This window comes from Oryzias latipes, chromosome 18 (assembly GCF_002234675.1).
Source record: "Oryzias latipes chromosome 18, ASM223467v1".
Lineage (NCBI taxonomy): Eukaryota > Metazoa > Chordata > Actinopteri > Beloniformes > Adrianichthyidae > Oryzias > Oryzias latipes.
Genome location: NC_019876.2, coordinates 22,200,598 through 22,228,531, shown reverse-complemented (window position 1 = coordinate 22,228,531; position 27,934 = coordinate 22,200,598). Strand labels below are relative to the sequence as shown.

At 42.0% G+C, this 27,934-nt stretch overlaps 2 protein-coding genes across 4 annotated transcripts in view; both read right to left on the bottom strand.

Annotated features, from left to right (window-relative positions):
- Positions 1-106: 106 nt before the first annotated feature.
- On the bottom strand, positions 107-19,803 carry LOC101171034. 2 transcript variants are annotated; one of them, XM_011487683.3, is made up of 32 exons: positions 19,668-19,803; positions 19,535-19,585; positions 18,949-19,011; positions 18,600-18,650; positions 16,630-16,665; positions 16,515-16,559; positions 15,364-16,440; positions 15,176-15,277; positions 14,999-15,085; positions 14,328-14,390; positions 14,089-14,148; positions 13,965-14,000; positions 13,331-13,387; positions 13,203-13,250; positions 12,956-13,129; positions 12,773-12,871; positions 12,627-12,668; positions 11,650-11,715; positions 11,486-11,548; positions 9,471-9,524; positions 9,268-9,324; positions 7,487-7,555; positions 7,322-7,414; positions 6,685-6,777; positions 6,541-6,597; positions 6,422-6,466; positions 6,261-6,335; positions 5,800-5,871; positions 4,142-4,181; positions 4,001-4,058; positions 1,303-1,648; positions 107-1,231 (listed from the first exon to the last, which is right to left on the bottom strand). In XM_011487683.3, the coding sequence occupies exons 1-32, from the start codon at positions 19,686-19,688 to the stop codon at positions 827-829; spliced, it is 3,705 nt and encodes a 1,234-aa protein (XP_011485985.1). In that variant the 5' UTR covers positions 19,689-19,803; the 3' UTR covers positions 107-826. The 2 variants fall into 2 exon arrangements, with proteins under 2 accessions (XP_011485985.1, XP_011485986.1); XM_011487684.3 differs by lacking the exon at positions 9,268-9,324.
- Positions 19,804-24,642: 4,839 nt separating this feature from the next.
- The window catches only part of LOC101163361 (protein NDRG2), a 40,427-nt gene continuing 37,135 nt past the window's right edge, over positions 24,643-27,934 (bottom strand). For both annotated transcript variants that reach the window (XM_020711747.2, XM_020711748.2), the window contains one exon: positions 24,643-27,777. In XM_020711747.2, coding sequence (XP_020567406.1) covers positions 27,614-27,777 — 164 coding nt within the window. In that variant the 3' untranslated portion in view covers positions 24,643-27,613. The remainder of the gene's footprint in view (positions 27,778-27,934) is intronic.

The window sequence follows — 27,934 nt, the reverse complement described above, 5'->3', positions numbered from 1 at the left end:
ATACTCCTGATGAAAAGACCACGAGGAATGCACCTGCAACATATCTAAAGATGTTCAGAGTCTGGCCTTAAGTGTTGAAAGAATAAAAACAGTGGAGACTCTGGGGATCATAGGGAAAGTCAAAGTTTTGACAGAGGCCTTTATTCAGCTTAAAATGACTTAAATACATCAGATATGAATCCTTAAAATAAAAAGCGCTCATGCAACCAACACTTCTAAACACATGCAGTTGGAGTATTTACAGGTAATCTGTACGAATGGATGGTATTTCTATGAGCAGGGACTTCAGTTAAAAGACATGAAAGCTTCACTGAAGATAGTCCTCTCTGTTTGTGGTGATTTATAGAAATAGTAAATGTAGCTTGTCAACACAATAAAATAAATTATAAATCCTTTTCACTCAAAAATATGCTGAAAATTCAAACAGCCAACTTCAGAAATACATTTCTTTAAAATGAAAATTGAATAATGATAAAACTCATAAAAACTCAGAGGGCGTTGATATGAAACATTTACCTCACGTGCAATCCATTCTGGTGAAAATCTGAACTAAATCCACATAAATATAGAAAATTAAAGTTTGTATTGTTGCAAAAACAATTCCACCCTAAGTGATTTCCATGAAAACAGAAAGGAACATTAACTCCTGTGTTGCTGCAGATTTTTAAAGTGAAACAAAAAAGACTAACAGTCAGAAGGTAAATCTTGAGCAGGAATTATTTACAGCATAAGATAATAAAAATCTGTCAAAAAATTTTGTTTTGGAAAAAAAGAAAAAAAAAGCAGATAACACAAAGTTGTGCTGGCCAGCAGGGGGCGCTGCTGCTCATACCAGTCCAATGGCTTCCTGCAGCTCCTCCCTAAAGGCATTAAGGTCCACCACGCTGTCGTTCAGCACGCTGGCCACCTCCCTGATGCGACCCACCACCTCCTTCCTGCAGCCTTTCTTCAGCTCACGGCTGTCCTTGACAAAGTACTTGTCCATGCCCTTAAAAAGGCTCTGCAGCGAGGAGACCGCCTTGTCCACCACATCTGTGGCCTTCATCACAGGCGAGTCCACCATGCTGATCATCTGCACAGCCCTGCGGATCTCCCACTCCTGTGAGTAATGCTGCGTGCCCGACCTGAGGAAGGGGTGGCCGCGCAGTCTGTACAAGCCCTGATTGACAAAATGAATGATGTTGGCGATGTCTTCCAGCTGGTCCTCGTACTCCTTCAGCAGGACCTCCATCTGAAGGCAGACAGACATTCGTGGTCAGCGCTGCAGACAGGAGGTGTTAAGCAGAGGGCTCCTCGTCTCACCTTCTTGCGCTCGTTAGTGTTATTGACGTTGTCCGAGATGGCTGCAGACGCCGAGGTGATTCCTCCGGCTGCTGCCACTCCCGCCCCCACAGCCGTGATCACCAGACTGGTCCCCAAGGTAAAAGGTGCCAGAGCCAAGCCCGCGATGGCCGCTATGCCCCCCACGGCGGTGGTGGTGCCCCCAGTGATGCCGGCAATCTTGGCTTTGTGGTGAAAGTCGCTGATGTCGTCCGCCAGCGTGTGGAGCATGATGACGGAGTGCCAGAGCAGCTCGGCTCGCTCCGTGAATATTTTGTTGAAGACGCGGAGGCCGCGGTCCACCTTGTCCGCCAGAATGGTGAAGGACCTGCGGGCCGAAGCAGCAGTTGACTGAACCCGTTCAGAGCTCAGAGGAGCGGCAGAACCCAACAGAACCTGCCTCCGTTGCAGCACAATGTTCCCACTTTCATTAGAAATTTAAGGTCAAACTTACTCTGGACCTAGTTTCATCAATGTTTCTGTTTGCAAACCAGTTTCTAACCTGTAGATTTAACAATAATGGAGCGTCTTCAAACCTGAAACATTTTGGGCACTTTGTGAGTTTTTGTGACATATAATGTAACTAAAAATATATTTCTGTTGACGACAACATTTATTAAACTGTTGCTTACTTAGATTTTTCTGCTTTGCATTACATTTGATATATTTTTAGATGGGAATGAATAATTTAAACTCTTGATTTAATCTTAGAGGTTACTCGTCTAAATAACTAGTTTGGGTTGATGTGGTTTATGTTATAGATAACATGTCGAGGCTTGAGAAGAGCTCAGGTTTTCGGCCCTCTTTCTGCTGTCCTTTAAAGAGATTTGTTGTTCTTTGAGAAGAACGGCTGAATCCATACATTTTATGGCTGATGTCAGAGCTTTTGATCATTTCTCATCACACATCTAGGTTAACTGATTGGCCTCTGTGGATGTCTCCTTTTTTTCTCTGAGAGGACTTTTCTGGAGTCCCCCAAGGCTCCACCTTAGGTCCTCCTGCTGTTGCCTGTATTCCATTTGTTGGCTTTGTTTGTAGAGAACATGTTACCTTCAGGCTTCTAACAGATCCTTTTATCTGTAGATTTTGTCAAATGTTCTTCATGTTGGTGTCTTTTCTTGTCAAACTTAGTCAAACTCCAAACTAATAAATGATGCTGCTCCTGGTTCTCCCTCTCTCGAGGTAGGAGAACGTACTTTCACCGATTTCTAGAGAACATCTCTGTACGACTGCTGGGAGCTCTTGCAGTTGATGGTTTCTGCTCCTTGTCTGGATATTTCTGTATTCTGTAGCGTGTTTACGTCATGTTTTAAGCATCGGCTTGTTTTGGTTGAAGCTTCCTTCCACAATCCTGTCAGCGTTTTCTACAAACATGACTCTTAGCCTGACATACAGAGATGTCAAATGTTCACATCTTTGATAAGTGAAATCCCTGCACCCACTGTGGATTTCTGTGAAGAAATCATTTAAAAGCGGTTTTATCGATTCAAACTAACAACCTCTTTGCTTCAAACTGAATTAGTTTGAATCCAGAAACCATTATTCTGTGTTTAAGAAGTTAATAAGTTCTTACAATTCTCTAGGGGCCGTGGTGCAGTGATAGGGCGGTTGACCTCCAAACGTAATATTGCAGGTTCAATTCCCACCTTGCCCACCCATGTGTCAAAGTGTCCTTGTGCAAGACACTGAACTCCACTTCTGGTGGAAGGTTGGCAGCAGTGTGTGTGAATGGGTCTGTCACTCTGTGACTGTAAAGCGCTTTGGGCCTTCGAGGAAGGTAGAAAGTGCTATTTAAGTAAACGCCATTTAACTTTCTCCGATTCCTTTTTCTTTTCTTCAAATGTTCATACTTTGTGTAAAAGTAAAAACAGTAAATTAGAAATCATTTTTACTTAATTTAAACGATATTGCTGATGTATCAAACAAATTTTAGGTCATTTCTGTAGATACAAATTTATATTGTGATCAAAAGGTTAATCAAGTCGTGTAAGAAATGGAATGGGAGTTGGTTAAATGTCCTTCAATGTTTTGAGATCAACAAGTTATTTCTAAATGAAAAGAAGACAAACTTTATGGATTTTGGAACAGATGAAACAAATGACAATGTACAACTTCATGTTGATGGGACAGATCTTTCATATTTCTAGTATTGTTGCAAAATTTGGGGAAATCTATCCATAACAAGTATTGATCTAAACTTCAGAAAAGAGCAATTAGAGCCATAACTAAAGTTGGTTTTTATGAATTTATAAATATACTCTTAAAAAAATCAAATTCTCTAAAATTTGGGGACATAACGCATGTAAGAAGATTAGCAATTTTATTGTGTGCCTTAAAAGGTAGTTTGTCCTTAAGATGGCAGTTATTTTTTAAAAGAAGGAAATAACATCATAGTTTGAAAGGTATTTTTGTGTTTGAATCAGGCAGAGTAAGAACCTATGTAAAATGGAAATATCCTGTTTTGGTAAAAACGTTTGAAACTTTTTAGAAAAAGAAACAAATTTCAAAATACTTCAAAATAGACACTTCCGATAGTGACATAATGGCCATCAGAACACAGTTTTTTTTTTTAAAATTAGCAGCAAATTCTAATATAATCCCAGCAGAGCGACACCACTGAAACATCTTCAGCTCCGCCCCAAACCTCCCTCAAAGCCAGAGAGAAAACAAAGGAACTCACTTTGTCTCGTCCTTTATGGCGGCTGCATCTTCTTCATCTGAGAGCACCTCGTCCCATTCTGAGACACAAAGCAGAGGAACCAACGCGTCAATACTTTAATGGAAATTCATCCAGCTCTGACTTCATCCAAGGGAGACTTACTCTCCACCGTGTACCACCACTCCATCAAACTGTCCGTGTCCTACAAGAAGAAGAATGAGAACGTTGTGAAGAGCTCCAGATACACACGTCTGTGTTACAGCTGAGGCCGCAATTTGAGGTTGGGTTTTTGTTGTACTTTTTCTGATTCCGTTTTCTTTTTCTGCTCAAGCGGGAGGTTTTCTGTCTTTTTTTTCCTACTGTTTTTACAGATTGCCTAAATTGTCCAGAACGCCTGATTGGACAAGGACCTCAAGGGCAGTTTTCATAAACTGCTCATCATCAGGCGGATCATCTGTTTTTGTTTTGGGTATTTCCTGTTTAATTACAGCAAGGTGGAGCAGCACACTCATGTTGGATTGCACAATCCCATGTAAACTGGGTTGATTGGATGTTTTTAGCTGACTTTGCATATGCTGATATCATTAGGTTTTATTAAAACATATGTATACATTGTAAACCTTTATATTTAGGTCCTCACTTTCCATTCAATAGGCAATATGTTTCACGTTTGTCTATTGTTTATTAAGGGTTCAGATCTGAGATAAAGCCGCAGTGAAAAGACAGAAGGTGAGGCAGGCAGTAGCTGACTCATGAGGAGAGCTCACGTGGGTTTTTGGTAATCAATAAAAAGTTTCAAAGAAGTCCTTTATTTAATGTTTTTCTCTGACTGGCTGCACAAATGGTAGATGTGTGATTTCAGCTCCAAAATTGGATGTTTAATCAAAACGTGAAGACCAAATCTGGAGCTTATGGACTTTAAGCTTCAAAGTTTAATAGAAGTTTCACAATACTGCTAAAACTAAAAGATGCTAAGGAGGACTTTTACGCTAAAGTCACAGAGATTTTTGTCCAAGGAAGAGGAGTATGGTACAACCAAGTATTAGGGCCACAGTGAAAGAAAAAAAATTAATAAAAGTATGAGAAAAAAGTTGCAGTGACAAAGCCATAATTTTTCAAAAATAAAGTTGGATTGTGTAAGTCTCCATCCACATTACATCCCAACTAAATCCATCAATGTGGCCATATATGGTGATGCTATAAGGCTTTAGTTTCTCATAGGAGTCCATGTATCATAGTGCCGACGGCGAAATGGAGCATCCCCCGTAAATCCACTCCTTGTGGGTCAAGAATCTTCTGATGACCATGAATGTGATGCAAATTATTTTCAATGTGCTTTTATTTATATTAAGTCAAAGTCAATTCACTCTGCTTTGTTTCTTTTTATTTTGGTTAACAGCCTTTTGCTTCATAAATTTGTGAAATAATACATTTACTATTGTAAAATATTGACTATTTTACAACTTTAGTCTTGTAAAGTTGCAAATTTTTTCTCTCACAATTTTATAACTTGATTCCCGTATATTATTGTTTTTGTCTTTCATGGCGGCCCTGATACTGTCTCATAGTATGGTATTCATTTACAAGTAAATGTTACATCTGCGTGCAAATTCTGTGTCATCCATACATTTTACATTCTTCCTTAGTCTATTATGAACCTGCTGTGTTTAATAAAAAAGATGCTGATATAAGATATGAAACATAATCAGTAGTTGGTAAATATATTGGAAGACGAGTAAAACTGATTCACCAGCCACAAAGCTCACTTACAGTGGTTCATTTGACTAAAGTTCTAGCGATGTTTCTAAAAACAAACTGACCCCGTCCTCGTCCTCGTCTTCATCCTCTCCAGCGATGGTTCGACCATCTCTCTGAGCAGCCAACCACTCGGCCTGAGGGGTGAGGGATAAAAAAGAAACACAACAGGAACATTTGAAGTGTTTTCTCCCAGCAGCCGAACCAGTCCAGCATCATTTCACAGGGGAAAAAAATGGCGCCTTTGTTCTGGAAAACACCACGTATTCTTTCTGCTCAAAAGGATTCTCGTGTCAGAGGAAAACATCCTCTGATGAGAAATGCTACAGGCGTTTGCTTCATAACAGAGAAACACAGATATAAAGGCAGATGATGAACAAGCAGTGTAGCGTCTGTGGAAAATGTAGGGAAGAGGAGTCCTGTCCTCTTCTGAAGTCAAACTCCAGGAAAAGAGAGCGCACAAGCAGGATTTAACTCAGTTCTTTGTAACTGAAACATCTGCTGAATGTTTGCATCTCCAGCTCACCTTTGCAGCCTCCGACAGGTGCTGGTTCCCTGCAGATCCTGCTAGATCCTTACCCTGCTGATGTTTGGACTTACTCTGTAAAAACAGGACTTTCATTCTCTTTTGATTGCCGTCAAACAGCAGCTACAAGAAAATGAAGCCCTGCAGGCTCTCAGACTCACCTTACGCCTCCCTTTTTTGTAGCCCTTCATCTTTGAAGGCTTTTTCTAATGGAAAAGAGAGATAGGTTCAAAAACTGCACATTTCTAGGAAATCAGCCCAGAGATGAAGGCACACATACCGGTTTGTAGAGGTCATCGTATTCTTCATCATGCAAGTCTTCCTCAGCAAACCCCTCCTGCAGAAAAGAAAAAACAACACACAGATGATGAGTCTGTAGTCCTTAAAAACACTCTCCAACGACACCTTCAGTTCCTGAACTCACAGCACAGGCCGGCTCGGACCTCTGAGAGCTGCACTCGCTGGATTCACTCGCCGTGTTGGTCGTCTTGCTTTTACGCTTCCCTTTGAAATGTTTCTGCAGGAGAGGAAGAGGAGGAGGAAAAAGGCGAAGGTCAGGGTATGTGTGTCAGAGACTGAGGTGGGTGGTACCATAGGTCTGTAAATTTAACTTGTAAAAGAATTTCCCTTAAAGCACATTTTCCCTGACTCGGTCACATGGGTCGAGTTACTGTTTCAGTTTGTAATATTTCCTGCATTTTTTTCTAGTGATGCAAACGTCATAGCAACACCACTGAAGTAGATGTTCGCTTTAAAAAAGTCATTTTAGCATAATATACAATAACATAGTAATAGCCATGGTGATCCACCTGTACATAAGCAGCTTTTCCCTACTTCATTTTTGTCCTTTAGTATATATTTGCGAAGGCCACATCTCGTTGCAGTAAAGCTGACCCTACTTTGGGATCATTTTTCAAATGTTCAGCAGTCTGAGGGTCATTCTAACAGCAACAGCATTGTAACGGTGAGATGGTCAGAGATATATAGATATGAAACTCTGCCGTTCTGTGACAGTTTTAGAAATGGTTAAAGTCAAATATGACAAAGAAAAAAAGAATTACAGTTTTGGATTTGTCTTGTCCGTCTACTTCCTCATCCTCTGCCGAGTCTTCTGTGTTCACCTTTGAACTCCGCCGACTCTTCGGGTTCTTTTTCTGATCATGAAAAGGCAAACATTCAGTTCTCAGCAGAACCACAGCTGGTTTTAAAAAAAAGGCAAAAATTACAGGTTTGTAGGAAGCATCAGGTCCAGGAGATCCTCGTCTCTGTAGGTCTTCAGGGTCCATGGCGGCAGCCTGATCAAACATACATAATAAAAAATATATACATTTCTTTTTATTTGTTGATTTTGCTATTGTATATTTTGTGGTGAACTATAATTTTTTTGTGGTAAATAAAAAAAAAAAGAGTTTTGTATTTTCATTGTAGCAAAAAATGCCATACATGCAAATTCCCCCTATTAGTCTGTCAAAATTATTCCTCATTAGAAAATGGCTTTTCATCATAAAGTTTAAACATTTTTGGAAAGGAAATTTAAAACCGAAGCGAGTTGGACTTTGCAGGAAACGGTAAAAGTTGCAGAAAAGTCTGTGCTCCATTAGAATCAAACCCAGAATCAATACAGAAACTCCTGAAAGGACTTTTCCTGGCATCAAATCTGATCGACAAAAATAAAATAAAAAGAAAATGGGTCAAATTCCAGAAACTTCCTGCAGCTTCAAAAGCTGCTTAAGGCCATTTCAAACAAGTTCAGAAGCAGCAGATTTACAGGTTTCTCTGCCTCATCATACCTGATTCAGCAAATACGTGTCCCTAGCAAACTGGTTACTATAGAAACCGGCTTAAGGGTTTCCACACCTTCACTATAGCAAAAGGACATCCTGAACGTTAAGAAAACAGGAGACCTGGTTTCCAAAACTATGCCAAACCCATCCCCAGCCTCCTCAGCCCAGTCATGAATCAAGTGTTTCTGATGCAGACTACAGATGCTGAACTTCTGGATAGTAATGGTTTCCACACTTCGATTACTTTTTGCGTAAAATATTCAATACCAATTACCTGTAATTTCTTATTCGTGATTTTTTTTTCATCTCTCAAGTATATTATTTGTTGTCTTAAAAACAACTTTTGGGTAATAACTCGCGGCTCTTCTGGTCACGTCACTGATGGGGTTCAATATGCAGTGGGCTTCTTCAGCACAAAACACTGGAGGAACTCGCTTAACCAAAAATATATAGAAGTGAGGCATGCACTTCTGTTTTTATATTCCATCAAATCCGTAATCTATTTTTGGATCCAATTCAGATATTTATTTCAGTCAGTTTTCGCCTGTCTTCACTTCTCTGTAAAGCGCCAACATCTTTATTTATTCCATGTTGACAAATATCTTTGGTGTTTTAACATGTTCTTGTGGCATTTTTCTCATGATGCAGAACATGCATGAAAGGATTTAAACTCAGGATCAGAATTGTTCGGCTGGATCGCTCTGATCTTGCTCTCTATTTTTGCTGTACCGGTAATGTTAGGTTGGGCATGTAAAGAGCTCTAAGCTAGTGGTAGAGTGCAAACAAAGGGATCATGGGAAATAAGCGGAGGCTTACTCCACATCAACAGTCCTGCCCATAACTCAGAGGTGAATTTCTAATGGACTTCTGCCCCTCTGCAGAAACTGTCCTGGAAAATGACGTGTTCTGTTTTGTTTTTTGGGGCTAGAAACAGCATAATCATCATTGAAAGACCACTGGGACACTTTTACAATAGTTAAGAAGATGATTGGAGTGGGTCTTTACACAAACGCAGATATGACCGTATATACAGAAACACAGACATGTCTTTCTCCACCAGGTTTCTGTCCTCTAAATGTGTTCAGAAGATGATATTCAGCATTTCAAAATATTCTCTCTCTAGAAGAAGGAACTTTAGAAATCAGCCCTTAAAAAATGTTCTTAAGCCCAGGTTATTCCAAACCCAATTTGTATGAGCTAAAGCTGGAGAAAGTTTGCAATACCTGCCCAATCCCATCAGGCGTGTTATTATTCGAGTGTCGTAAGTCTTCAAATTGTTCCTGAGACAAAAAAAACAAAAACATTCATTTGATCTCAGACATCAGATCTGATCTGATCTAATCTAATCTGAACAAGTCAGCAGACGTGTTATCCGATCAAGGTATTTTGCACACGTAACCGCGGCTACAGACTCATTCATAAATACCTTTGAGTTTTTTCGAGGCGTGAATCCTTGAGCTCCTTTGGATTCGCTGCTCAGCTGAAAAAAAGAGAAAAGCACAGTCAGTGATGAAAAATGCTAAATGTCACCAAGTCATTTTGTCAAGTTTGTGGTTTAAATACATTTTTTCACTTAATATAAAGGCAAAACTAACATATTGGTCACCTTTCTGTAAGATGTAATTCAGACTGTACATTTTGAAAGCCCTTTTATTTGATCTAGAAAACATTATTTGAAGCTCCATGTCTTAAAAAAACTGGTCTGACTCATAATTTACATATATTTTTGACAATCTTAAAACATGTAGTTCCTATCTTTATTGAATAAGGATAGTTGGACTATTGTAGCCCTTAAAATGGGACATTTCAGGGGAAGTATTGGCACATCTATGTATAAAAATGTACCCACTTTAGAGATAAAATTTTTAGCATGCACACTTATTCTAGAAAATAAATACCGATAAGTGTGTGTGGCTAACTTCATGATTACATTTTGTATTTAAAGGGAAGGACATCACAACTTATTTCAAAATAAATCTTACCAAGACAAATCCTACTTGGCAGATTTTTTTTTTACACGGAACAAGGAGAAAAAAAAATTGTATTCTATATATTTCAACTTGTTTTGAGGACTTTTTTTTCCGTTTTGTTATAATGCAGGTCTGTCCACATGATTTCAATGCAGAGAGATTGTTTTAATTGTCCATCAATGATCAACAGAGTACATGGAGAAGGTTTTCAGTGTAATCCCTGAAACTGTGACACTAGTGAAGAAAGCTCCCTTAAAACTTAGATTAGGAAGAAACATCCAGCAGATCTAGAGTCAGAGAAAAGGAGGGTGGGCATCTGTGTGATCAGTTGGGATCTTAGAGGACAGGAAGGAGACAGACATAAAGAAAAAAACACAGGAACATCTATTTTAATACAAACAATAAGGCTAGTAACAGAAGTGATCATAGAGGAAGAAGATGATTCCAAAATCTCTGGTGCATCTGTTTTGGAAGAAAAGGAGTACAGTAGTTGTTGCCCCAGTAGGGAACCAGGTCACCATCCCCTCAGCTTAACCAAAAAGGATTTAGCAACTACAGGTGTAGTCGTATTTTGAGTTGGTGGTCAGGCGGGAGGCAGATAGAGGAAGTTGGACTTGTGCTTAAAGTGGCACTCTGATGAAAGTCATGTTCTAGGTGTTTTTAACATGTTCTTGTGGCATTTTTCTGATGGAGAAAATAAAGAAAATCAAGCTTTAAATTGTATTTCTGCTGGGGTTTTTTTTATTCTAATAATTGTTTCACAAAAATATGCCATTGCATGGAAAAAGCTTGCTGGTAGCTACCGCAGCCACAAGCTCCTGCAAACATGCGCTTGTTGACGAGCTGAAATCTGGTCCAACACTGCATGCTGGATAATTCCAGTATTGCTCGCAATTTTTTTTGCAACAATAATGTTAGGTTGGGGGTGTGAGGGGCTCCAAGCTTTTGGGAGTGCAAACAAAGGGATGATGTAACAAAGGACGATGGGAAATGGTGCAGGATTAATCCACACTAAAAGTCCCACCCAAAACTCAGAGGTGGATTTCTAATGAACTCCTGCCGCTCTGGAGAAATGTTGTCCCAGAAAACGACAGAGGTTTGTAGATTTTGCCTAAAAACATCAAAGGATGATCAGAGTGGGACTTTATATCTTCCATGAAAACTCTACCATACTAAATATAACCATTTTCCTTGTCCTCTCCTTCCATGAGGAGTGATGGGAGTGGTTTAAAGTCTGTCTATAAATTTTCCTAAATGGACCCCAGCAGTTTAAGCCTTTCAGCAGCTAAACGGATGTCATGGCTCAGAGTCAACCCCGTCATTCTGAGCCATAAGCTATATCAAAAATGAAAGTTTGAGGTCCTGAAGACAAAACGGTTGTCTGCCATCTGAACCATGACACAAAGATTTGTGTTTGAAAGCACAACTATAACACAACAACTGCACAGTAACAGCAAAAAGAGTTCAACACCTTTTCCAGGGAGATGGCGTATCCTCTCTGGGGTATGAACTTGATTTTCAACCTTTTTTTTCTCTGCAGAGAGAACAATAACTCACAAAAATATTCCGTTTCCACAAAGTTTGGAATCACATTAAATCATGCTTAACATGAGAATGACAAAAGTGGGTGCGGACCTCCCCATGCTGGGCGCTGCCTTCTTCTTCCTCTTCTTCACCAGAGCTTGCTTCCAACATTTTCCCCTGCAAACAAACATTCAAACCAGTCTGCTTGTTAGAGATTCAAATATGGGAACTTCTATGAACTTTGCTCTGACATTTTTTATTTGCAACGACACTGATCCAGGACACAGAAAGGAGCTAAATAGCTTTAACATGAGGACGATCGAGAATTTCAGAAAAAGAAAGAAAACTTAGGTTCAAAAAAATAAGACTTGATTTATTCTTAGCAAAAGAATTAGATCCAGCTTTGTTCATCTAATTAAACCACATTGCTTCTTATTTACACAATGTCTGAGCATAATCAGGTACAGAAACTGAACTGAAAAAAAGAGAGAAAAGCAGGGAGTAAAAAAAAAAGTACCAAACATCAAAACAAAACTGAAGTCAAAACTGTCCATCCATTTGTGCATTGGTTGTGATATAATGCAGAGCTATTTTCCCTTTTAAATCGAATTATCTTACCAATTCCCAAAGACAAACCCTGCAAATATTACAGGTATGAGCTTGAAAGAGAGGCGTCAGGCAGGTCAAGGACCCGTCTGCCCATTAGCCCTCGCCCCGTCTGCCCATTAGCCCTTGCCCCGTCTGCCCTTTTGCCCTCGCCCCGTCTGCCCATTAGCCCTTGCCCCGTCTGCCCTTTTGCCCTTGCCCCGTCTGCCCATTAGCCCTTGCCCCGTCTGCCCTTTTGCCCTTGCCCCGTCTGCCCTTTTGCCCTCGCCCCGTCTGCCCTTTTGTCTCTTAGGCCCTGAGCCGCTTGCCTGCAACTTTCCAAGTGCTTTAAACTATTTATGACTTTGCTTTTCTTTTATCTTACACTTTTAATAATATAGAAGTGTGGAAAGCGTCAACTTGGGTAATGAAGACCTCAAGAAAAAAAAAAAGTGGAATCAGATTTATTCGGAGAAATTCTTGACCGTTGACACTTTATTTACCTCTGACCACCGTCGTGTGATTGTGTCTCTCTTTTTTAGGTCCTTTAAGACAAAAAACAAAACAAATAAAACAGACAAAATCAAATGGTAAATCTCAATGTTCCGTTTCATATAAGCAGATTGACCCACAAAGTCCCATAACTTGCCTTAAATTCTTGTCCATCCCACTGTTTTCCCTCTGACATGACCGCTGCAGAAGACGCTCTTCGAAACAGGTGGCTGACTTTGCTTTTGGGATTTTTTTTCTAAAAAAAATAAATAAAAGACAGAACCTTCCTGATACTTTCCATGAAAAGTGAAACAATGTCAAAGGAAAAAAACAAACATACTCTGTAGTCCATGCTACTGGAGTCGTCTTCCTGATTCTGTTCTCCAGATGTTTGCTGGTCTGTAGAATAAGCTTGAAACTCCTGCTTTTGTGTACGTGGCTCTGGTTCCGTTACCCTGGAGTATTTTCGTTGCAAAGTGCTGCTCTTCCTCTCCCCTTTGAAGACTATCTTCTCCTGAAAGTTGAAGTCAGTGGCACCTTTAGACAGAGACCTGGAAGAAGTGGGGATCAGGCAAGTTGGCACTCACCTTTGAGCCTCTCTTGGACAACACAGACATCCTGGCCTTGTCTTTTTTCTGAAACAAACATTTGGGGCAAAGGTGAAGCTGAAGTACACAGTACAGCTTGTAGTGAAGGTGAAGGGAGAGAGGCGTACCTCCATGTGATCTTCTGCTTGGTCCTGGTCTTCATCTCCATTCACATTCCGCTCCATCTGTAACAAAGGTTTACGGCTTCAGCTACTTCTGTCTGCGGGAAGCTACGTTCACCACAGCCGTTCAAGAACACGCATTCTTGAACGCGCATTCAGCCCATAGTGTTCACACTGGACAAGCAGGGAGGGGCTTCTTTTTCTATTGTTTACTAGCCCATGTCTACCAGCTCTATTCGGATGTAAGAAAGACTTGGAGTGATATCATTCCAGCTGGGGACAAACCTCAAATGGTAATTTCTCATCCATGACTAATTTTCAAACAGTTAGCGCTTATGTGAAATAAAAGGGACACCATCCAACATGTCACAACTATCCAAGTCCCTTATAGGTCAAAGTTTGACCTGGTCTAGCTTGCAATGTGCGTTTAATGGCCATGTGTTTTTCACGTAGAGCACAAAAGCAGTCGAAGAAACTTGTGTAGCAACACACGAACGTGAGAGTTTTGAACAAACAAATCGCACATCTACACACATTTACATAGGACTTTCATTTGAATTGGTGCTTGAATGCACGTTGCCGAGGGCGATGTGAACGTAGCTTGACACATCAACCTGAGTTGAAACGGTAACAATCTTACCCTCAGTGTATCTCTTCGAAGTTTCAGTTTTCCAGACTATATGGGATAAAAACATTAGAACATGTCAACACTCTTTAACAGGGTAATACAGGTAAATTAAAAATAACTAGGAGTTTTATCGTACTGGTTTCCATTCAGGATCAAGTTCTGGAGAGTCCTCAGGCCAGTCTTCCACACACTTTTCCTGTTTTTAAAATCAAAGTTTTAATCCAAAAAACACAAAAAAACAAGCAATGTTATTAATGTTTTTACTACAGTCTTTAAACATTCAGAGTTTTTTTCCTTGCATGTCGGTATTCATCGTTAAAATACTAAACACAGACATGCAAGCAGTTCTGCATGATTGTTATGGTTAGCACCCACTTCGCCAATCAACAGGATGTCATCTAACACCACGAAGTCGTTAGGATCCAACGGTTTTCTCTCCTGTGAAAGGAAACAGAAGATCTTATTTGGAGATTCGGGGTACATTAAAGATATGTAATTATATATAACACTGCTGCCAGAGTTTGAACCAGAACTAGAAGAACCGAGCACAGCACCCTTAGTTTCACATTTTGACACTGATATGATCTAAATGTGTAGGTTTGCCAGCCATTCAGTGGTGTGGGCCCTAAGAAAGGATCAGATCTCCTGGTAGTTCATGAAGACCGAGATCTTTAGGAAACTGTAAGAACTTTGGGTCAAGCATCAGAAGAAGGAACATCAGGTAGCTCAAAAGTGCCCTACCTTAGGTACAAATTTGAACCATGATGTTTTCAGGTACTATTGGTTTGGTGCCGTCTTTGATCTTTCACATTTTTGATAACATGATCTGTTTATTTTTTCCACTTTAAGACTTGTTGGTATGACCCAACAGTGGATTAAACCCACCATCGCAGGGTGGACGCTCTACCATAGATCTGGTGGTTCCCGTTTCTTACGCTCCTGTAAAGCTCTTGAATGTACAGTGAAAGATGCTGGACAGGTAAACCTGCCCCCCAGCCCCCTCCAACAGAGGCAGCTCACACTCTCTTCACAGTTCTGAAACTTACCGGAGTTTTGCGAGCAAAGCTTGGTTTTCGAACAGACTTGAAGGCCCTTCTGATGAGCTGTGTTGGTGCTTCTGGTTCTGAGTTGACCTGAAAGTTCAAGTGAGCATTTAAGAGCCTCACACAGCCAGTCAGAAGGGGAAGTGATGAAGACTAGGAGCAAAAGCGTTCTGAACTCACAAAGGTCATTGGCGATGGGAGTTTGTCTAGTTGTGGTGGTTTTTCTGGCCTGGGAGGTTTGGACCGGGGGAGTGGTATGGGTGGACGTTTGATGGTTGACACCTGCAGATTTGAGAAGGTCACAAATAAATCTCAAACTTTATTAACACAGTACAAAGGGATTGCAGTAATGCCCACCCGTTACATACATGAGTCATTTCAGGTGGGGTGGGGCTGGGTGTCAGACTCCTGGCCAGAATCAGGGGTGACGGCTGGAGCACATCAAGTTTGCTTCCCTGAGGAGTGGTTAAGACGATCTCTGCTGGCTTCTGGACGGGTTTTGGCTGGATTGGAGGAGGCACTTTCTTAAGCAGAAATGGTGGTACATTTGTTAGACCGTGGGTTGAAGGTGAAGGGGTTTCATTCGAGGTAGCGTCACACGTGCTCCTGTTCTCATCTCTAGACGAGTATGGCAGAAAGATATCATCCAGAGCATCCCTCCGAAGACTGTCTGGTTCGGATGGTGTGCGGTCAAATGGATCGTCTAAGCTAAAGTCGTGGAACAAGTTCCTTGAAAGCGGACTTGGAAAAACATCGTCTGGATTTGTGGATGTAGATGGAAACAGGTCGACGTTTCCTTTCAAAGTCGACCTCAACAGCTGCTGCTCCTTAGTCTGGATGACCTTGACCTGAAAAAGATCGTCACTTGGAGCTGATTGAAATCCATCGTCCTTTGAAGCGGCTGAGCTGGAAAATGGGTTTACTGGAGCAGCTTGAGGAGACTGGAGCAGATCGTGTCCTGTGTTCAAAGGAGACTCAAAAGGGTCCTTAAAGGCTTGGGGAGGTTCAAACAAGTTGTCCTGATTGTGTCGCCCTGTCTGGATTAAATTGTTTGTTTTCAAAGCACGGGAAGGACCATGATCTTTATTTCTGACAACGTCTGAGATGTCCACATCCCAGGAATTGGACAAATTCTGGGTCAGAGCTGCATTTGGGCTTGAAAATTCGGATGATTTTAAAATTCCATCAAGAAAAGCATCTGTGGCATCAGTGTTGCTCCCCAAAGAACTTGGTGGGAAAGTGTGGTCCTCCTGACTAAAGGTTTGAGAGCTGGTGAAGGATCCTGGAAGCTTCACCCCGTTTGGTAGGGTCTTCATTTTAGAGGAAAGGTCCAGAGTAGAGCTCTGCTGTTCAGGAGGACGAACAAAAAGGTTTTTGTCAGGGTTGGTGCTTCCTGACATTTTCCTCTTGTTCGTCTCCTCCAGAGGACTTTGACTGCTCGATTCCTAAAAGAAGAAGAAAAAAAGGATCAATAAAAGCTAAATATACCTTCAATTTGATGTGTGTACTCTCAACGTACCAGGTAATACGTGTAGAACGGATTGCTTCTAGCCGAGACTCCGTTCTGACAGACAGAGAGGAAAGTGAAGCAAAGAAAACTTATACAACAAAAAGATCAAAGTCCAAGTACGCACCTGAGGCCAGAGATGACGACCCTCCTGTCCTTTATTCTGGAAGACACAGATACCAGGAACATTACAACCTTAAGTACCTGACTAACTCCATCAGACCACCTTAAAGCACCTCAGAAGAAACTGAAGGCAAAAATGCTTCACACCGCCCTCCGCTTTTTTTTTTTAAACTTTATTTATTGTACGCAGAAAATGTACAAAATCGCCATCAAATGACAGATACCAGTTGAAATAAAGGTACTTTGGCACTTTTTTTTTCAAATTAAATAAAACAACAAAAAACCGAACAAACAAAAACAACATAAAACTGCACCAACCCTCTCTATTAAAGCTTTAGAAAATATAATAAGTTTCAAAAATTGTAACTTAACACGTGCCCAGATTTCTCAGAAGAGTAGATTAAAATAAGCAAAAACTAACCATATCCATGCGATAAAAATCAGACAAAAGGGAGCCCCCATAAGTGATTTAGTCTGGAATGGAGTGTAGAATTGCTGTTCTTGCTGCACCGTTTGGAATAATGGACGCCAACTTTTTTCAAATTTACCAGATGAACCATTCAATGTCATTCTTATCTTTTCCAACTGGAGGAGGTACAGACCTGAGAGCACTTCTAATGTAAAGTCTATGTAAACGTGTGGAAATGTAAGTTTCCGGCTTCCAGGTTCACAACTCTCGCATTCAAATGGAGGAACTTTTTAAGACAATTTTCAGGCTCTACATACAAAATCCATCGAGCCTAAGTTGCAAGTTAAACGCCATCAGGGACTTGGATTTGGTAGTGACGTGAATGGCGCCCTTTTTAATTCACAAAAGTGCCGACTAAATGAAAATCAATCATGGAGGAGGAATGAATATTTCCGCTTTGACCCTGGCCAGATTTTTATGACTTTAAGTCTTTTAGATATCAGAATAGAGCCGTAAAAGAAAAGGCCTGGAGCAAGATTTGCACCACTTTTGCACAGGCCTCTTCCAACTGGAGGTGGCAGACACATGCTAAGAAGACAAAGCCCCTCCCTGCTTGTCCACCACGGCCTGAATGGACGTTTAGTGCCGTCACATGCTTGACAGACGCTTACTCACGCACGGGAAACCTGCATACGCACACAGAAAAACCGACATACCTAAACTCTGAATAAAGCCGTGAATGGCCTTCATGAGTCATCACAAACGCCGTGTTTCTTTGCTGCGTTTCAAAGTAAAAGCTGGCTGAGGGGAACACTCCCCATCCGTGAGATTAAAACACCTGCTGGTGGAATGTGGGAAGTCCTGTTTTTAGTTCCTGTCACATATGTTGTGTCCACAGAAATGAAAACAAAGTTTTTACTGCAGTTCTTCCTGTTTGTGCCCACCCCACGGCAAGCAAGGTCCTGATATTCAAACGTCCGGAGAATGATTTGTCTGCTCTGCGTTGTAACGGAGAAAAATCGGATCCAGTCTGCTCGTATGTGCATGAGACCAGAATGCTGCCCCGACAGAGCAGAGACAAGTTTCAAACAAAAAACATTTGGAATTTAACTGGTGTGCTGACAAAAGCACAACAAGCAGATGGAACAGGACAAATACAGCGTGAACGATAACCCTGACAGGGGCAAAGCTCCATAAGGCAAGAAGACCCTGGACCTTGAAGGGGTTTCAAACTAAAACGCAGACCGTGGACCTAAAACCAAACAACTGCACGCAAAACAAATGCATTACTGTTGCACGATCACAGAGAAATTTGGGCTCAAAACTGGTTCGTTTAACAAGAATGACAGAGTCACTGAGAGGAGAAAAGGTGTTGATCAGATTCAGGTTCCTGATCCAAGTCACTTTTCAGCTTTGTGGGTCACAGCTGACTAAGAAACCTGGACTATCTCTGAAAGACTCCGACTGAACATATGCAAACTGAGAAGGCCAGAGCCCTCACAGGGGTGGGGAGATGGGCTCCATATGCTCCACCTGTCCAGATGTGAACACAGACTTTAGCTCACCTGTTGGTTTGCAGACGGTTCACCAAGGTCTGGTGATCTGGAGTCCAGAAACTGAGAAAGAGATGAATGCAAGGCAAAATCTTAAACTCTGTTAACCTTTCATTCTGGTATGTCATATTACAAACATAAAGTGCATTTGAGAACATCCAGGAAGGTTTAAAAAAAAGGCAAAAATGAAACCTAAAAAAAACAAAAAAACAATTGGATCAATAAAGTTTTGTGATTCTGACATCATTTCCCATAATTCCTCTCCATACATTTTTTTAATGTATGCAGACAATGGTAAAACACATGTAGGAAGAACCCAGAGGAGCAGAAGCCCCTTTGTCTTCAGAGTGAGTTCACTTACCCCGTCTTTCAGGAAGGGATTGTGGGAAGCGTTCAGAAGCATGTTTTGCAGTTTCATAACACTCTAGAAACAGAAAGACAGAAAGAGGCAGACTGTTATGGAAAGGGAAAACTATTTCAAACATTGTATTTGATACATAAAACCTTCACTCTGGATGTGAAAGGTTAAAACCTTAAAACTTGAAAAAAACAGAGTTACTAGCAGAATCAGTAGACTTGAATGATTCCCTTGTTATTGTCAGACGTAACCCTTCTCATCTGAATACCAGACATTTTTGTCTGATTCATTTTTGTGGCAATAAATCAACATTATTTTAATCCTAATTTGCAAACTTGTTTTTCTGTTTGTCCACAGGTGATCATCTAAGAAGATGGGGATGATAAACTACTTTTTAAATTTTAACTTTATCTTTTTCCTTTATAATAAAAAATGAAGGCTGGTTAGGAGCTGCCAGATTTCAAAAGTTTGTCACACAAATTATTGGATCGTTTTGGAAGGAAATAAATCCATAGTGGGCGGGAAACAGTTAAAAATAAGCAGTTTCTTCTGCTGGGATTAATTTCGAGATTACATTGCAAACACTCACGGGTGTCCTCTCTCCGGATCCCACGTCAACGCGTCCAGCCGCAACGTCTCCCTAAAACATTTGAATCAAGACAGATCATCAGTGCTGGAGGTGTGACCTCAGCTGACCCGGGAATGAAGGTCTCAGGACTCACCTCAGCCTCCTCTCCCTTCATATCGGATCCGATTTTAAATTCCCTTTTGTGAAAATAATCCAGATTATCTTTCAGAGTGCGCAGGTTGGAACCATCAGCGCGCGTTTGGGAGGTGCACAGTTTCTAATTACCCAGCTGCGGTTTTCACATGTCAAGGTAAAGACGCCTTCATGTTCATTTCCGCCCATGACCCTTCCAAAATAAAGGCCTTGTCCTTTTAAAACAGTTAAGAGCGGTGATGCTTTGCGCATGTCCTGGACAAGAAAGGCAATTTATGTAAACTGACTACAAACCCACACACCAATTATTTCAAAAAAGTAATAATACAGAATAATATTTCTTGAACTTTGTCTCTCATTTGGTTAATTGGGGGCAGCGCTGTCTGCCTGTTTTGCGGGAGGCAGGATGTGTGTGTGTGTGTGAGTGTGTGTGTGTGTGTGTGTGTGGGGGGGGGGGTAATCAGCCCCCTTTAATGTGTACATGGATTTAATCTAAATAGAGTGACTCTGTTTAATTATCAGTCAGGCTGCAGATCTCCTCCAGCTCTCTGCTTGGTCTTTCTCATTGGTGAGGCATGTCCAAAGTCCAGCATGTGCCCCACATTTAAATCTTTACCGGCCCACAGGCTCCTGTAATAAAATCAATAATAATTGGAGACCAGCACTGTCTTAGAACCGTGTGTACGATTTCTTGGTTGGCTAAATTAGGCTGTAAGCCATTTCAAACATGTTGAAATGAGAAGTATCCCATTGTAAAAAAAAAAAATAATAATAATAATGCAGGTCGATTGGTTTGCTTTAACACATTTTCACCTCACCAAATCTGTGTTTAAACACCCTGTCATTGAATGTCCCCCGTTTACATTTTGTGCTCATAGTCCATGTTTGCTCTGGTTCATATGTGAACCAGACAGAATAATGACAACAAGCTGTCAGGAGTTACCTCAGCCACACATGGTTTGGTAGAGTTTAATGCTGGATGCAATTCCTGACACAAGCCTGTGTTTTCAGGGCATGGGGGGACCCAGAAGGGCAGTGGTGGTGGTGGTGGTGGTGGGCGGGGGGGGGGGGGGGGGTCTTGCCCGGAGACCCACAGTGGATTTTATGGTTCGTTGTGCCCCAGACAGGCGAACCCAGATATCCTATGTGACTGTCCTGCACCCAGGCAACTAAGCTGCTCCTTCTAAATTGAAATAAATTACTGTTGTTTTTTTTAGCTCAACTAATTACTTTTTATTTTTTGTATTTTAATAAATCAAGTTGCTTGTCTGCCTCCAAATAAAACGTCGACATAATGAACACTTGGCTAAATAAAGTAAAATTTGTCTGGTCTTTCTTTTGGTTTCAAATAATCAGTTTTAGTCCTTTTATTTTGAAGGTAGGTGTGTTTCCGGTTTTGCTGTCACCACCTCAGCTTGAAGTACAGGTGTAGCGGGTGCATTCCAGTCATCTGTATGCAGACAGACCGGTTGTCTTATCCTGCAGAACCGGGCTGTTAGGTGGTGATGGCGGTGGTCGTGTTTCCCTAAAGTCTTATAAGATTTAAAAGATTGTCAAATATTTTGGTAAATGGCGTGTACTTCTTATAAAGCCCTTTTCCATCTTTTTCGAAGGCCCAAAGCGCTTTACAGTCACTGAGCGACAGACCCATTCACACACACATTCTCATTTTTTAAAATAATGCTGTATTCAAATATTTAGTTTTTGTTGTAAGTGCAGTTTTCTGTTAGAGTCTTTCATAACTCCAGTCTGAAATCCTTGCTTTGTTCTTTTGACGGTTTCTCTACATATTTCTCTGTCTGTCACTTATGAAATGAACCAAATAGTGTGAATAGAAATGAATCGTCTGGAAGACTGACCAGATGAACTAGTTGCATAACTACATCAGGTGTGTACTACAGAAAGATGGAGACGCTGCATCAGAGTGATTCATCTTTGTTTCTCTTTTTTTTGTCACACAGCTTGAACAAAGATCCACGCGGTGACACACCAGAAAACATCCCAGTCCTGTCCAGGTGAAAGTTATCTGAACAGTGATAAATGAATGTGATTTTCCAAATCCTGCAGTGTCATAGTGATGTTGGAGAATGCAGAAGTCCCTCTGATGATGATGATGATGATGGTCGCCTTTTGGCTTCAGTCACTTCACTGCGTAAACTCAGCAGTGAAGGAATTTCAACACGTGACTGCGCATTTCACATATATAATGGGAGAAATATGTGTGTTTGCCATATTTGCACACAGATGACACATTGTAAAAAAACTGAACTATAAATACAAAACAAAATGTTGCCAGAGGAAACTTTTACATTGTATCTCAAGCTTTTATCTAAGCAGGGGGCGCCATAATGAATCCTCTGCTTCCATGCAGGTTCAAAGATTTCTTTGTCACAGACATGTTTTACATTTTTTTGAAGTCTGAACCAAAAAGAAAGTTTGAAATTTGGTACTGTGTCAAAATGTTTGTACATTTTTTTTAATTGTTTTTTTTTTAAATAAATGGACTTAATTGAATAAATTGTGTTGCATGGTTTCCCACCTATGAGAAGATAAACTAGAGCAGAGATCTACAAGCTGAGGTTCCAGAGCCACACAAGGCTCTTTAACTCCAACCATTGTGGCTGAAGAGAACTCGGACCTCACAGCAAGAAGGCTCTGGTTCAAATCCCAGCTGGGTCCTCTCTGTATAGAGTTTTCCTTGTGCATCTGTGGGTATCCTTCAGGGGCTGTGGCTTCCTCCCGCAGTCCAAAAACATGCTGCATAGGTTAGTTGGTGTCTCTAAATTGTCCCTAGGTGTGTGAATGCATGTGTGTGTGGCCCTGCGACAGATTGTACCCCACCTTCACCTGACAGTAGCTCAGACAGGCTCCAGCAACCCGATGACCCCAAAAGGGATTCAGCAGGTTTAAGAAAATGTATATACAAAATTAAATGTCGACATTTTTCGGCTGAGGTTCTCCTGTAACAGTAATGTTTATTTCACTGCTGCTGACATAAACTATGCTAGACCTGTGTGCTCTGGCGTTTCTCCAGATTGCAGACGTTTTAAACGCAAAGCAAAACTTCGGTAAATTGTTTGATATTCTGTAGCCTCTGTTTATTAGAATACGTTTAAAGCACAGGTTTGCTGTTTACCAATGTATCCACTTTTTCTGCTTGATCCCAAACCAATGAAGTCATGAGGTCAACAGCAGCAGTAAGTAGGAAGGAGAAACGTGAGGGCCCTCCACAGTGGACTGAAGGTAGAACAACACAAAAAGAACACTAGACAGTGTGTTGAACCTTTTTTTTTCAATGATTTGTGATCTTCACTGGTGTCCATGGATTACATGAAATCCTCTCCACCTTTATCCACCTTTGTCATGGTAGGGGGAACACGTCAATGTAAGGGTGGGGTCATCTAAGATAGCACAAGGGTTAAAGCAGACTTTAGGAGATCTGGATGTTCTCCCAAATGTCTGGACAGCTACAGCTAAGGTGATCAGCGTGACTAGGAGGAAGACATTCTGTGTCATTTGGAATGAGGAAAGGAAAATAGAGACTTGGTGGTGGAATGAAGAAGTTCAGGAGTAAACAAACTCTCAACAGAGGGTAAAGTACATTCATCTTCTGAAGTCTGGTTGTGGTTTAAAGGCTTGTTAAACTAACATTTTAGTTTCCTAAAGTTCAGACCACTTTTGTTTTTCCACATCCAAATAATCCAAACGGAACGTTGTTAGAACATTGTACCACACTGTATGGTCACATGTCTTTGCTAAATTCAAAGTGTTTCCACCCACCCCCCCTCAGTTTTATTTGCACCTTAGACATGTAGGATCCTTGGTAGGGGGGGTGCTTGGACATCACTGCCAGCAAGCAGCAGATGTCCTCTCAGTGCCCCACTCGCCTATTTTAACTTAACCCTTTTGTACAAAAGAAAAAAATATACACTCCAACACACACGCATACACTCACAAACACAAATACATTGTACAAGGAAGGTGGGACCTCTGATCTTCTGTCCCCTACCCCATCCCTGGCAGGGGTCACCAGGCCCTCGGCGTGTTCCCTGGGTGCTGGTGGCCCTCTCTCCATGCAGGGAGAGGGATCCCTGAGTTCTCTGGCAAGACCGAGAAGTGGGGATCACATCACACCTGAGCCTGGGGGAGTCCGTGTCCCGGTGGTGTGGGTTCTGGTCCTTGCAGTGGCCTTCTGCAAAATTCCAGTTGTGGGTGAGCCTGGTTGGGCCATGCTTATAACACTCCTTGTGGACCCCCACCGCTGTTGGGCGTCTTCCTCCTGGGCCGGGGGGACTGGCCCCTGCCTCGCTCCCTCCTGGACCAACCGTGGGCTGGGTGAGTGGCTGCCTGGAGCAAGGGGTGGGTATCCCTTGGGGGGCCCGTGCCTATTTTCGGGGTGGGGGGATGCTTAGAACTCCAGGGTGGTTTGGGGCTAATCATCTGGGGCTGTTCTCTGTGGGCATGGCTCTGCGTGGGCCCCCCCCCTTGGCGCGGCGGGGTAACATTTGAGTGTGTTTTGACAGGCCCCTTCTAGATTTGTATCACACCTGAACCTAATCATGTTGATAATAAACATCCAGCAACTTGTTGCTTTATGCTGCCTCATGGTTTTACCCCTCCCTCTAACATCCCCCTCTTCCAATTTTGTGACAACCAAATTTAGAATAATCAAAACAGTAATTTTGAAGCAGGGTTTAAATGTTTGATGTAAAGTCGGACTTCTTCATTTGGGGCAGAAATGGTACTTATTTGTTACTGGCTCCTGGTGGTCAATGAAGGAACTGCACAGCTGAAAAGGAGTCTCATTTTAGCGTGGAACATATATTTTTGTATAAAAGTGAGGAGAAAACCAAATTAAACATGGGGGAAGAAAAGAGGAGAACCAAATAAGAAGATTATTAATCAACTTGACTAACCTTTTAACATCACAAAAAAGGAAAAACATTTTTATTTCAAAAGAAAAACAGGAAGCAGAGGCTTCTTCATGACCTTTATTCATATTTAGCTTAGTTTCTTTAAGAGGTTCATTGTGTTACACAGAGAAAATGCCACACAAGTAAATTTGATTCTTCACTTTTTCTCTTATCATTGTTAATTATATTATTCTTCCTTACAACTGCTAATGCTATAAAAGTTACACAGGAACTATCACACGGTTAACTAAGTTGTGAGCACGTGGGGACGGGAAGCTAACACTTCAAATACTTTAAGAATAAAAAGAAGTTATGAAACCAAAACGAAAATGTCGTCAAAGCAAAACTTGACAGACAACAGAAGACAAAATGAACCATTTTCAATCACACCAGCCTGCTTCACCCCTCAGACTAAAGGCTCGCCTTAGTTTCCCGCCTTCTTCCACCCCGTTCCTCTTATCTTCGTTGGATCGTTTTGTGCACCACGCTTTGACTCTTCTGTAGTCTCACTGAAAACCTCCACTGCCTCTCTGTTCCTCACAATCCAAACATCACTCACTCTCCTCACAAAGGTTTGGGACGTTCGCTCTGCGAAGAGTTAAAGACAAAAGCTCAGTCGCTAAAATTTGGCTTTTTCTAATTCATAAAAGCTGCTAAAAAATCTGCTCCAATGGCACCAAAATGGCTCCACATCCAGGTTTCTCTTGTTGGTTTAACGGTAACCGGGCAGTGTTAGGCTTTGTAAAGAAATTGTCCTCCTTCTGGAGGTGGGCTTCACTGAGACAGAGATGCAGAAGGTGCATGTTTAGGGGAACAGACACCCGACTCTTGTTTTGGCAGCACGCTGATGCACAGCCAACTTTGCGGATGTTTGTGCGACAGCTGCACGTGGGTGAGATGGCAGTGACAGCGCTGTTTCATGGTCAGTGGCGAGTCCAGGGGGACTCCTGTTAAAAATGACTCTGGCTCCCCCTTGTGGCCATGGCCCTCCTCTCTTTGGGCTGCTCCAGGACCAGCAGCTCATGCATTCTCTCTGAGTTTATGGAAACAGGGCAATGCCAACACTTCTCTTCTGATACCATCGCTTAGTCTCTATCAGAACTGTAGTCTTTGCACTTAATTATTCAAGAAAACTGAAAAGAATAAGATTCTGATGATTTGCTTGAGATGATTTAGTTAATCTGAAAGATCATTTATGGAAATGGATTCTGACAATTTCCTCCTACTCATCCAAGTGAAGCAATATCAACGTTTGCAGCAAATCTTTATTTTGGAGATTTCCTCTGAATTCACATTTTGGTTTAAAACTACAGATTCCTCTGTTTGCAGTTCATTTACTAAACCTGAGGTTTAATAGCTTATTAGAGCGTCTGTGGACTGTTTTTGTTTAAGAGGCTCTCCTGCAGGAAACGTCCTGGCTTTCTTCATGCTGATGGGATTTCTAGATGTTTGAGATGTTGCTGCTCTTAAGCTCTACGTTAGTTCACCACCTGACGTGTTGTGGGGACAGATCTCAAAAGTCCCTTCAAGCACATGGTCTTCACACTGGACAAGCAGGGAGGGGCTTCTCATTATTATTTTTCTACTGTTTACTGGCTTGGTGTGAAATGTCCAAACGGTGCAAACCTGACGAATTGGGCAGGAAACGGAAACGCTGCATTACTAACATCCATTGCAAAATGGCGGACATGGATTAACATCAAGTACGGAGCGAGGCCTTGTTTTATCTTTATTTGAAAAACAAACGCAGACGTTGTCAGACTTCCTCTCCACCGTGGTCAGACTATTTTCAAACAGTTGGCGCCTTTCGTGAATTAATAGGGACGCCATCCACAAGTCTATACCAGATCCGAGTCTCAGATTGGTCAAAGTTTGACCTAGTTTAACTTTCAATGTATGTTCATTGTCCTTATATTTTTTTATGGAGACCCCAAAAACGGTTGTAGAAACTTGAGTGAACACACGAGTTTTGAACGCAGAAGCCTGAAACATGCGTCTACGCGTGTTTACAGATACTATTAATTGAAAGTGGCTGCATGAACGTGCACTACCGAGGGCCGTGGAGTTCATCTTAACTGAGGTCGCAGCTCATGTTTGGCTCTGATGCCTGATTGGTTGCTGGGATCATGCGGTTCCAAGGCTGGTGATGACCTTTTTACACCTGTAACCTATTTTGGGTTTGCACAGCGTTGTCTCCATGTTTCGGGAAGTGTTGAGGGGCAGGTGTGGGGCCGACCGCCGCATCCCAGCCTGAGCGATGGCCCCTCCCAGCAGGGCTGGAAGCACTATTTTCTGCACGCCTGCTGTCTGCAGAGGCATGATGGGAAACTGAGGCACACTTCTGACCTTCAACACACACTCACAGAAAATCCAGGGGGGAAAACAGGCTTCCCGCCCGCCTCCTCAACAACACTCACTGAAGATGGAGGGGGGGGGGCAATGGAAGACACGAACAACCTAGCAACATTAAGGAGGAGTCTTCAGGATCATGGCTGCCGCACACGGGTCTGTTTTCTGCCCCCGTTCAGACGGGTGAAGGGTGGAAAGAAAACCGACAGAAAAAAGGAAAAGTCACGTCGATGCAAATATTCTAACTATTATTTTCTCGATGTCATAATAAAGTTGATATATAATAAAGAGAACATTTTTCCTTTAGGTTATAGTGATCATCATCTCCACTCTCGCCAGCATCAACAGCTACTCTGTTTTCAGAAACCTAACTATCCTGGTTAATGGGGGGGGGGGTCACACTCTCTGTGCCAGTTAAAGGGCTGTACTGACTGATAGAAGGAGGAAGAGGAGGAGGAGGAAGACGTTTTTTTTTTTCTTTTCTCCTGATGCTTCAAAGGGGCTCTGTTACCAGAGAGCCTGAAGCTGCAGAGAGAGACTCCCCAGCTCTGAAAGGACTCCTCCTCCCCCTCCCTCTGCCTCCCTGGCGGATCTTCTCTTGCGGGGAATGATGGGAGTTTGTCTTGTTCCTGCATTTCTGTCACGGCTCCGCCCTTCTCTCTCTCCCGCCTCATGGTTGCTTTCTTCAACAGGACACCTCCATGGTTTGGGAGGGGCTGGGCGGCATCTGGCCCCCCTGCGAGCCCTGGGACAGGGTGCGCGAGCGGGAGCGCGACCCGTCCATGGAGTAGGAGGAGGACAGGGAGGTGGTGCGGGAGCGGGACAGGCGGGTCATGCAGGAGGAGGCCACTGCGGGGGGGGGGCAGAAGCAAACTGTTAGATTCAGAAAAGATTGAACAGCTACAATCCAGCTTCATCATAACCTCATCATCACACGTTTGTTTTTACCCCACAGATCTTTACAGTCAAACCGACTTTAACCTCATGACTTAGTTTCATCCGTAAA

What these genes read in the sequence shown, in the direction of transcription:
- LOC101171034 (XM_011487683.3), bottom strand. Translation starts at nt 19,688, where the DNA reads ATGAAGGGAGAGGAGGCTGAG. An exon ending in TCACACGACGGTGGTCAGAG is followed by an intron (nt 11,716 to 12,626) that starts GTAAATAAAGTG and finishes GTTTGTTTGCAG; the next exon opens with GGGAAAATGTTGGAAGCAAG. An exon ending in CGCCTCGAAAAAACTCAAAG is followed by an intron (nt 9,325 to 9,470) that starts GTATTTATGAAT and finishes TTTTTGTCTCAG; the next exon opens with GAACAATTTGAAGACTTACG.